The following is a 12388-nucleotide window of genomic DNA, read 5'->3' as shown; positions in this document are numbered from 1 at the left end:
CAAGTGGTTTCTATTCTAGTTGTGCTTAAAATTCACCACGGTACAGACGGGACTTCTCGGTTCACTGGCTTACAAAGTCCACCACAACTCGAGCAAGGAGACATGAACTCCAGGAGACGAGCAGACACTTTCTCCTCCGCTCCTCGCCCTCCTGATTTCCTTCACTCTGTTTGTTATCAGTTTTCTCCTCCTTCTTTCCTCCATCGGTTCGGTTTCAAAGAGCCCTGAGTGCATTTGCACATGAATGAGCATGTGGTGTTTAATCGTGACCTCAGATGCACTCCCCTTGCGGAAGAGAGGAGAGACACGTGACACAAAGCAGATCAGCCAAATTAAACTTCGACAAAACGGCAGCGGGCATGCATTGGTATTCCTCAGACGCCATTGTTTTGATGGGAAGGGGCCCTTTATGTGATGCTCTTTAGAGAGAGACTGGAGGAGTCTGGGGGGTGCGACATGACAGACTAGCGTGGAGAGAAACCACAGAAATCCAACAAAATTCACTAGGGTTTCTAATCCTTTTTCCAATGGGATAAGAAAAATTAAATAGTTTTCCCTCTTGAATTAACTACCTGTATTAACCCCATTGGCTTTCTCCCCCTTGTTTTAAGGATAAACTAAGTTTTTTTATGGTCCTCAAATCTGATTGGCTCAGAGCCTTTTCCAGTGGTGTGATATTCTAGTGAGTTTCACTGTTTGTATTTCTAACATTGAGTGTCACCGCAGACGACCAAATCTACTAGAATTTTGGAAATAATACTTTTTTTGTGTGTGTGTCAGGAAATGTTGTTTAAAGAGTTTTTAGGGGAAACTGTAGTTGGTTAGACTGTCTATTAGACTGTTAGTCATGTCTATTTGAAAATTATCTTTGCCGTTTTCGGCGATGTGAGTTCCAGGGCATCAGCGGCCGCTCAGCTCTTATAAATAACAGCAGTATTTAACAGAATGTAGTATTGAGAAACGGCATGTGTGTTCATGAAGCTGATTTTAGTAATTATTTCCCCATTAGATGGCCACACGTGAGTCAGCAGTAAAGATTTTAATATTGAAAGACACTGAAACAAGGACATTATTTTTACTTTCAAAAACATCTTGTAAGATGTAGCTGATTTATTGTGAATATGAGATTGAACTAAAGAATGAATGTTGTATCAGAAGCATGAAAAAGTTAAAGTAAAAACCATAAAAAGTTAAACGCAAAATCCCACTCGTAGCCATGCGACTTGGCTGTATAAACGTGGTATTTCTAATATTTATAACATTTATATAACTTTATATATTTGCATAATAATAATCATGATAATAATTATATCAATAATACAATTATCAAGTGAAAGTATCATAGTTTATGTCGTGTAAAAAATCAAATATTCCATGTAATCTCTCAATTAATGTTGTGTGCAAACCTCAAAACCGAATCCCAGCAAACAGTAATCATCTTTAAAAAGAAAAGTTGGCACACACACATAGAGCGGTGGTAATACCTGCCAGCTATATCAAGGTTAGCATGCACACACACACACACACACACACGTTCACTGTTCACACAATGCACAGGAGAGCAACATATGAGTGAACAATTCACAGCACTGAATCAAAATGATCTCAAACTCACCAATACCAACAAAAATACATCAAAGTTTTAATTTTTTTGTTATTATGTAAGCAGGCTACTTTTTAAAGTTTTTCTGAATTGCTAAAACACATTTCTTGAGACCATCACTAATTTTCTCAAAACCTTAAACACAAATCCAAAAATTCCAGAAACCTCTGGCTTTCCATCAAAAACAAACAATAATGGCAAAACCATTTCACTTGCACTCAAACTCACACACACACACAAACAAAATAAGTCAATAAAATAAACACTACTAACATACTGTAGCATCCAGAACATTACAGAAAAACAATTTACCTGTTTAGTAAAACTGTATAGTGATTTCAACTGAGTAATTCAGCAGTCCAACTGCAAAGGCCAAAAAGGTCAAATAAAACTCTAAATGAAAAGCATGTTATAATACACTCAGATACTGCAAGATGTGCAATTGTAAAATCAGGGTCAAGGAGAGATTCATTCTGTCTCAGCATCATGTCTTTGTGCTCGAGTCCAGCCTGAGGACTTTGTCCACGTCACAAGTAATGTTGTGTTTTTTGCTAGACAAAGAGAAAAAAAAAAAACCCCTCTTGTCTGACAGATCCAGCCTTGATTACACTCACGATCCCTTACTCATTGTTTCCTCATCCTCCACTTCATACATGTAGCTACTCTTCCTCCTGTCCTTCTCAGATTGTGTCCATCTAATGTTCTTATCATCATTCAGTCCCCTGTGCCACTTGTGCACTCTGAACTGGCTCATACTTTGTGCAGTCAGTTTGATCACATCATTAGAAACAAGTGTGAACAATTCTGAATCGTTGTGTGTAAATGATGGCGACTGTGCTTTAGTTTTGCCACTTGTGTTTAACATTTTGCAGCAAGTTTGCAAATAGAGCTTAACTGCCTGAATGTGTTTAAGGTTTAGCAGAAAGAGTGCTTTATTCAAGAAATTGGTTTAAGCTAGTGGGAAATTGGTTCAGAGATTAGGGTTTAGTGTTTTAGTAATTCAGAAAAACTGTAAAACAATAACAAGTTTTTTAAAGTTTACAGACAATAGGCTAGTTATGAGGTTTTCTTATTTCCTCAACATTATTGCCATTTGATTATTATTGACGAGATCATAGACAGTGGTAGCTTTAACAGGCTGTTACACTAATGCACAGATCTTTTTCGATAAATCAGATGTTCTGTCCTGTTAATCCTGACTGTATTAACTTTTATTTCATGTAAAAATATTCGGAGATGCAAGTGCATTTAACCGCAGCCGCGATCAAGCTTCAAGACTACAAAAACACAAAGCGCACATGAAAGTCTGTCAGTGCGCAAATTTTGTGCATCTAATAGAACTGCATTCTAAACGGCATAAACAAATGAATTTCTAAAGCATATCTAAAGTAAAATATCGTGGCGCAAGCAATGCGTACGTCTCACAGCACAAATCCCTACACATGCCATTTGCGAAAAAAAAAAACCCTCAGAATCGTTGAAGAAAGAATCACGATGCATTGGAGAATTGATTTTTTTCTCCTACCACTATTATCATGTGTGATTGCCCAACCTATCGAGATACAAGCACTCTTTTAACTTCAAATTAATATCAAATCACAATAATCACAGTGCTTTCACTGCTTCAGTTATATTAGGTGTGAAGGTGAATGTGTGTGTGAGTAAGAGTTTAGGGGGTGATCTCCAGTCATTGGTTGCAGTGTGAGCTCACACTGGTTGTGACCCCTGAAGACAGCCTGGGGTCACACAGGCTACATTAAGAGCAGGAAAGCACTCGCAGCACTAAAGAGCTATGGCAAATTACAGACTGAAATCAGTACCATCATGTAAAGGCAGACTCAGACTGTGTGAGACTCAGTGTGAACGCTTGTGTTTATATGTTTGTGTGTGAGTGTGTTTGTGTGCACATGTGTATGTGTAAGAGTGAAAGCTTTTGTTTAGATGTTTGTTTGTGTGTGTGCACATGTGTATGTGTGTGTGAGACACTCAGTGTAAACGCTTGTGTTTACATGCTTGTTTGTGTGTGTGTGTGTGTGTGTATAGAGGACAGTTGCCCAGTTGTCTCTTCGCTGCTGCTACAATTCACACCCTACAATTATATCATAGATGCTTCAACACTACGCTCTTATTTTTGATGCACTTTTCTCATGTGACCCACATAATGGGAGCACACAAATTCTCAAATGTATAATGTTAAAAAATATTTCATTTTGAAATAAATGCTGTATTTCTATATTCATCAAAGAATTCTTAAAAAATGCATTACAGACACCAAAAAAATATTGGGTAGCAAAATCATTTTACAACATTGATAATAATCAATTATTAATTACATATCCGTGCTCCTTATATATATACATATATATACATACATATATATATATATATATATATATATATATATATATATATATATATATATATATATATATATATATATATATATAAACACAATGAAATGGTGTAAATGCAGTCCAGCTAATAAAATAAAAATTCCACATATCTGTATAGAAAACATGTTTTCGAAGTTCTAGTAGTAGTAGAAGTAGTTTTATAATTTAAAAACAACAAACTTCTTTTTGTTCTGCTTGTAATATGCTTTTTTTTTCTCCCTCAAAATAAATGACACTTGATATATTTGTTATCTAAAGCAATGACACTCAGATATTTTTATGCATTGCTCAATTCTTAAAATATGTTTTGGGGGCACAGCATGTGTGTGTCTGTGCTTACGTAAAACCCAACAAATCAAAAAACATCTTATGAGTCATTTGGTACCTGATATCAGAGCTGAAGCAGTTGTGTGCTCAGTAAAGCGGCTCCTATTCGCCTAATCTGCTCGCTGTACTTACAAAAGTGTGTGTACAAGTTCTGTGAATGACAGCTCCAGATGCTGGCCAGGAAACCTCTGTCCATGTAAACATCTCTTGAACCCAAAACCCAGTGGTGATTTGTCGGCCCACATTTCTAGTTTCCCTCGATTTGCCTCCAATACAAACCCTTTCCCTATTCCAGAGATTTCTGTTTATGAGCAAATCCAAATTGATCTGTTTGGCCCACCACAGATTAGCATGCATACCATAGGATATTTTCGTCCATGCTCCCACCAAGTTACCCTTATGTTACGATTAAATTTAATTGCATGGCCTTCTATAGAAATACGCAGCACTGAAAACATTCAGAACATCAAAGTCTAGAAGTAGTCTCCGTGCCATTCGGTTCCTCTTGACGTGCACTTCATATATAATCACATATTATCTTCATTTGCATTCATCATCATATCACAGCTGTTATCTCTCAGGATAGATATAGAAACTGCCATTAAAAGTAAAAAGCTTTTTCATTATCGCTGCTCAGTAAATCAAGTAACACTGTAAATTTCGTGCTGAGCCCTTATCACCGTAGGGTGATGTTCTACGATCTCACCACATTACCTCCCACGTTAATGGCATTGGTGAGCAAAGACAGCATTAAGTTAATAGACCTGGCCACATCTTGCATTATAAATAGTCATTAATATTCCATTATCTGTCTGCACATGCCCACGAAATGTGCAGGAACTGGCAGCTTTGCTGAACCATATATTTCTGCTTTTCAGGTAACACTTTGCATTTGAAATAAGGTTTACCGTACCTGGTTTTGGGGGACGTCGTCAGCCACTCCTCATGTTTTTCAAATGTAATCAAGTAGGCTGCAATCTCCTGCAACAGAACAAATGAAGAAACGCTTAGAAATGTGCTCTTTTTACTCTGTTTTAAAAATGCTGATATAGTTAAAAAACAATGCAATGGTAATCTCACATATCAGTTATTGGTTGACAAATATTTTCGATTTTAAGAAACAAAATCCTAGTTATTACATTAGCAATAACAACATTACATACAGGGCCATACTCAAAAAAACCCCCCAAAAAAAACAACACTTTCAGACACTTATACGAACACCGAAGGAGTGTATTTGCCACAGAACTCCGCCAAATGTCAAAAATGTTTAGCATGAGAATCTAACTCATTAGCAGTATCAATAAGTGAAAAAGCATAAAGATAGATATATATATATATATAGATATCATAACCTTGAGTCAAGGGCTTATTAGCTAGAAGAAAAACAGGTAACATGTTTCCTTTAACGTTATCAGACTATTAAAAGTACTAAAGCAAATGTATCCAAGCCCAGGGAGTTTGACTCTCTCTCAGGTGCTATAAAATTGACCTGCTTTCTTCTGCAGTCCTTATAAACCTAGAGTACTCCATTTAAAGACCACAAAACACTGTCATATAAACTTAACGAGTGTTGTCCAACAACATGATCCTATGAACCAAGGTTTGAGCATTAGTATGAGCGACTCCTCCATTTCTGAGCCAGGGTACGAGAGTCACGGTTGTTTCTAGACGACCTGAGGATGACCATCATTCATTCATCAATATGGGGTATTCGTAAAATGTTCAGACTGCCCACTGAGCAGCTGTCAGGAGGCAGATTACACAGCCCAGAGGGGCGACTTGCCAGTCCTACAGCCAATCAGCATGCCATATCGACTATCAACTCATCTGACAAGTGGCAGATCCTGCGTCGTATCGCTGTGCAACCACCAGCAGAGCGCTTAAGACAACATTCACATGCACATGAGTTACTTGTGCCTGAATTCTAAGATCAGTTGAAAGACCGATCTCATTTTATGCACCAGTGGGCTCATTTGAGAAACGTACATCACATAAATGTTAACAGCTCTTTGACAGTTGTTCAGTCTTTATATGAAGTAGAATATGGCTAAACAGAAAGGATTTGGGTAACAAGTGGTGCACGTCTACAGGACCGACACGTCAGGATGCTCTTCACTAGGGAAGAGTGTTCAGATGACAGTCATGCGAAAGATTTGCTGCGTATCTACATGCGGCCATATGCTCTCTTGGCTCGGCTCTGAGAACAGGCAGAAGGCCCAGGGAAGTGTATGGGAACACAACTGGCAATGTTCTCTCTTGGTTTCAATTTAGAGATGCCAGCTTGTGCAGTGCCAATTTAACCCTGCTGCCCTCATTACTGAAGGCAAAGAGGGGAGCGATGAGTAGTGCATTAAAGAGCCAAGAGGAAAGAAGAAGTGTTCATAGACACAAGTCTCTTGTGAGTCATTCGGCAAAAGAATCAAGAGTACTTTTTTAACTCCAATTGAATTTTTGAACTGGAATATTTTAATCCATAGATGTTAACAAAATGTTCCAGTGTTCAAAATGTACAGTAATGCAATGAATTTCAGTTCATTTGAAATCAACATTCTTAAATTTACATTCAGCAAATTGGCATCCCGTTGGGAACATGGGAACGCGCAGTAATTTTAGACAACTTAATCCAGATATTTTAATCATATCCGCAAATTTGTTTGAAGAACCAAATTATCCAGAGATCAGCCATCATGATTAGAAGATCTGGCATCTTTCAAAATGAAAGAAAGAAAGATAGATGGATGGATACGGCTCTCTAGCACCACAGCAAGATAAATCATATTTTGCCGTCTGCGTCAGATCAAAAGAAGTATAATTTTGAAATGTTTGTCTAATTATATTGATTTACTATAAAAATATTATATTGATGATAGTAATATGTTAATAAATATTTAAAAAAGTAACCCCCCCCCAAAAAAAAATAAAATAAATAAATTAAATAAATCACAACAACATCTGATTACTGAACTGCAGGTTTTGTGTACCAAAAAACATATAGACAAACATGCTTGTCACCAAACAAGAGGTCACAACATCCACACTAATTATCCAAAACCAAAGCAATAACACTGAGCAAATTATGGAGTGGGAGATTGGATAATCTGCTAGTTTTATCATTTGAAAGTGATCATACATGGCTTCTGAACTCAACTCACGACCCCCTTCATTGTTTTCAAGTGATATTTTCACAAAGCATTCAATCATCTTTTGTGACCGCAACACATACTTCTTTGTCATCTTGTTTACCGTTGGGCCAGGCATGCATTTTCACTGGCTGATTGTTTTTTACGCTGGGACCCTGGGAGCGTCATGGCACTGCCACTAATGGACTGAATGGAAAACAATGACCCGCCGTAATTTGGCAAACAAGCGTCAGGACAGATACAGAGCATCAGGGAGCCGGGCCTTTGTTAAATTCTGTTTATTCTGGAGTCAAGTCTCAGCGGCCCGCTCGTTTTTACTGTCCCTTCTCACCCTAGTTTTCCTCATTTTCCGATAAACTTGCTCTTAGTGCTTCCTACACTTTCCCAGCACTCCTCCCCTCCTCTTTGCTCTCATTGCCTTATTATTCCTCTGTTCCGTGCTCCTAACTCAGAGCTGTAGTCACCGAAGAGATTATGTGACAAATTCATTTTGCATTGAAATGAAGATGAAGGCCTCGGGGCTTCAGTGTTCTGCCAGAGAACATCCCTTCCTCATTTCCTCATTTCTCCAGTTCCCCCTCCCTCCAACTTCCCATGAACATACAGTATCGAACATACCTATCGAACCTCCTCCAGACAGCTCTTTCCCTAACCTGCACTAAACCTGAAGGGCGGCATCGATGCCTCGCTCTGACTGCCAATGAGCACCTCTAAGTTTGCCACTCAAGAGCCGACAAATGTGAAACTCCTCAAAGCGCTCTTTAAACTATAGTTGGGGGTAAACGAGAGTCAAGAGAGGCGTGTGAGCAGGAGCCGGCTTTCCAGACAAACTGAAGTGTCTTCTTCCTTCCAGACAATGCCTCTCTCTCCCCCTGTCTCTCTCTCAGGCTTACGTCTTGAATGCTTGTTGCTAAACTTTATGAAATGCAAATTGGCCTCCTGTGAAAATGATCTTTGAAACACTTCTAACAATTCAACACCAAAGGAAGACATGAGCGAATCCTGCTACCTGTTTCAAAAGGCCAGGCCTGCCATCCGTCTCCCTCTGTTGTTCCCAATATGAAAGACAAGAAGTCGGGAACAATATGACTCCCTGACAGGTTTATTTAAAGGGGGGGGGGGGGGGGGGGTGAAATGCTGGTTTTCACTCAATATCCTGTTAATCTTGAGTACCTATAGAGTAGTACTGCATCCTTCATAACTCCAAAAAGTCTTTAGTTTTATTATATTCATAAGAGAAAGATAGTCTTTACCGATTTTTCCTGGAAAAACACGACCGACTGGAGGCGTGACGTGTGGGCGGAGCTAAAGAATCACGAGCGCCAGTAGGCTTTTGAGTTGAGAGCGTTTGGAAGCTGTGACATTACCGTGAGGGAAAACCCATCATCCAAAACAAACCATGGCTTACAGTCAGATTCAGCCGTTTATTTATGATCCAGAATCAGATCCCGAGGCTGAAACTGAACGAGAGCAGCAGCAGCAACGACTCGCTCTGAGCGGGGCTCGAACCCGGGTCTTCGGCATCGGAGGCGGACGCACTAACAAGGAGGCAGAGATATTTTAAGCAGTTTTACTCACCGCCTGCGGTTCCAACACAAAATCGTGACCCTTTTTCGTTGGGATTGCATCATCCTTAAGAAATAAACGATACGCAAATCCGGCGTCAAACTGGGCCTTGTTTGTAAAACAAGCATCTTCGAAATGCAGGAAACAACAAAAACACTTGCACAACTCCGTTGATGCTCTGTAAAAATAAACTCCATCCACTGGTCCCTTAATGCTGTTTTTTTTTCTTTGGTAATCTGTGCAGGGTTGTCTTGCCCTGGCAACCAAAAACACACTCCTTTTGTGACATTTCGCGACGCTCTTGCCCTGATCACTTAATGCCTGTTGTGCTCTCAGTGCTGTGCTGTGCTCTGCTATACGGGAGCACGCGCTCTTCCGGGAGAAGTGCCCTCAGGACCCATATAAGGAAATTCCGCTCCATCTAACGTCACACAGAGCCATACTCGAAAAAAAACTTTCCGAAACTTGTGACAAACCAGAAGGAGTATTTTGGGAACAGAAATACTCCTTCAAACGTACAACTTAATTTTTGAAACTTTGTCCATGTTTAGCAATGGAATCCAACTCTTTAACAGTGTAAAAAACTCAGTATGCATGAAATAGCATTTCACCCCCCCTTTAAAGGGAAACATCCAAGCTGCAAAACGGATGTGGTGGAAAACATGTAGATTTTACGTCACAGGCAAGCTTGTGAAAAAAACGACTATCTAGTTCAATTGCTCCAGTTATTAATTCAAAGTGTTGGTCACTCTTCGATGAAGCACTTTGCTGAAGTGATCAAGCTGACCCGCTTCAGCTCAGGGGAGTCCTTTGTTGCTTGACCATGGGCAACACTTCAGAATTAGTTAAGGCAAAAATGGCAATTACATAAAAAAAGAAAGTATTTTGCTATAATATCTGAATTTTAAAATCACTAACACCTACTGTACACAAATGTTTTTAAAAAGGGGCTTTGTTTGTAATTGTGAAATTGGTTTAAATGTCATTGTCGCCAATACTTTTTGGGGTTTGATTCATTAGCTACACAAAAAACTGCACAAGACAGGATTTTACTCAATTTAGAAAAAATGTATCCATGTTTCTGTAGAAATATGTCCCATTCAAACACACATTTTCAAGTGATTTGAAAATGCTTATTGCGCTTAAGATAAATACCTGAAAAGAAGAGACTTTTAATTGGGTTGATCAGTCTTGACAATGAAATACATTGTGGTTTGTAGGAAAAATATGCAAGAAAACTATGAAAATGAATACAGAAAAATTTGCATTTGCAAAAATAAATGCATATTTAAAACATTTAACATAAAAATAAAAATGAGTGAAAAATACATAAATAAAATGAGATATGAGACAGACAGACAGTAGCTTAAATGCCTTCTCCTAAAACAAGGCTCTAACATCTCTGAACGATTTCTGCATAATTCATATTAAGTTTCCAATTTAGGCCCCGATGGAGGCCTTGTAGTTCTGCCGAGGGTCATCCTAAAACTGACTCTCATTTGACCAAACTCGAATGCACTTTAAACCTAAACTGCTCCCAGAGGCACCGTGAAGAAAGCTGGAGAGAGTCCTCATTCTGCTGAAAATACTCTCCTCCACAATTTGCTGCAGGCTGAAGAAAATTTTGCACGACAGATCCTTTTTGAACACGTGCCCTGATTCATTAGCACAGGACTCCATCACACTTGGTTCCTGCCATGGTCCCCACAGGTACCCTTAAATCCTGCGTTACATAGATGGCTGGCAGTTTTCAAAATGAGTATTAGTCAGAGCGTACCCTGCTGAACTGTGCTGAACGCACTTAAACCAACACTCAGACGTTATCAAGCGGTACAGTCAGCTCGGATGTGAGCACACCATCACTTTTAATCTGTGTATCCATGGGGTTCCTTAAGGGCAGCCTGGAAAGCCTAAGGTGTGAGCAAACATGCACTACTGGTCAAAAATTTGAAATAATTATGTTTTTTTTTTTATGTTTCTGAAAGTCTCTTATGCTTGCCAAAGCTGAATTTATTTGAGCAAACATACAACCAAAACACTAACATTGTGAAATATTATTATAGCTTAAAAGAACTGTTTTAAATGTATTTTAAAATGTAATTAATAATTGAGCACCTCTAATAAAAATTAATACAACTAATAAAAATGAGAAGCAAATCAGCATATTAGAATGATTTCTGGAGGATCATGTGGCACTGAAGACTGGAGTAATGATGGTGAAAATTCAGCTTTGCATTGCAGGAATACATTTAATTTTTTTTATATTTTCACATAAAAAAATTGTTTCCAATCGTAATAATATTCCACAAAATATTGAAATTTTTACTGTATTTTCAATCGAATAAATGCAGCCCTGGTGAGCAGAAGCGACTCTTTAACAAACATAAAAAAACCTTAATTATTATTATAAAGGGAGGTAGAAACCAACATTATGAATTTGTTCTAGGCCTGTGTGTCAGTGATATGTGCTTCCACATGTATCTGTGCTTCAAACTGAAGCGACTTTCTCTTTCCCTCCCAAGGCCAGCAGCAAAAAAGCAATGAAGTCCTTCCTAGAGTCTCGCTGCCATCTCAATAATCGTAATCAAACTGATCATCCACAATCTTTAACATTGTCTCCCCACCCACTCAGTAGATGAAACGTCATCAAATCACAGAGAGCAAATTGACAATCCACTTTAAAAAGTGGGAGAGGAAATTGAACCATTAATCATAGCGCTAGCGTCCGCCACACTGGTCCTCATACTGTCCGCATGCGCACACACAAGCCGAGACCGACATGATGCTCAGGAATCTCTATAGCTTATTGCAGAGAAAAGATAAATGTTTCCTTTAACTGTCATTTGCCAATGTCTCTCTTGCATTTTGTGGAGATGCAGGTCCAGAGCCTGCTTTGATTAGTGGATGTGTGTGCTTGGGCTGTCCAGACACTGGCTCAAGGAGAACGACTTCAGCGAAGGTGCAGAGGACATCACAGTGCTCTAAGATTGATGTTCGCTCGGGTTGGCAGAGGACTGGAGAAATGTACTGTGGCATACTTTAAAAGAAGTCGGAAACGCTGCCAGAGAAGGGCAGGGAAGGTGAGAGGACCATTAATGGGGATCCAGGTCATAGACTGGTCCTGAGTCTGGTCCTCCAGGAACCTCAATCTGAAAACTTTTGGACAAACGAAGAATTAAATCAAGTGGTTTAATTAATCAAGTGCTAGTAACTACACCGTTGGGGCAAATTTAAGGGGTCCTGAGAATAGGAGATGAGAAGGACAGCATTGTGTCTTAAAATGACAATGCAAAACATGAATACATTCCTCAACATTTATCAACCTAAAGACTGAATCATCTCCTAACAGTCTAAAG

At 39.0% G+C, this 12388-nt stretch overlaps 1 protein-coding gene across 9 annotated transcripts in view; it reads right to left on the bottom strand.

The window, feature by feature from the left end:
- camta1b (calmodulin binding transcription activator 1b) overlaps window positions 1-12388 on the bottom strand; it is a 275092-nt gene that overhangs the window by 140375 nt on the left and 122329 nt on the right. For all 9 annotated transcript variants that reach the window (XM_026221894.1, XM_026221889.1, XM_026221888.1 and 6 more), the window contains one exon: window positions 5237-5304. In XM_026221894.1, the coding sequence (XP_026077679.1) occupies window positions 5237-5304 (68 nt within the window). The remainder of the gene's footprint in view (window positions 1-5236; window positions 5305-12388) is intronic.

This window comes from Carassius auratus, chromosome 36 (genome assembly GCF_003368295.1).
Source record: "Carassius auratus strain Wakin chromosome 36, ASM336829v1, whole genome shotgun sequence".
NCBI classification, from domain to species: domain Eukaryota; kingdom Metazoa; phylum Chordata; class Actinopteri; order Cypriniformes; family Cyprinidae; genus Carassius; species Carassius auratus.
This window is presented reverse-complemented; position numbering and strand designations above follow the sequence as displayed.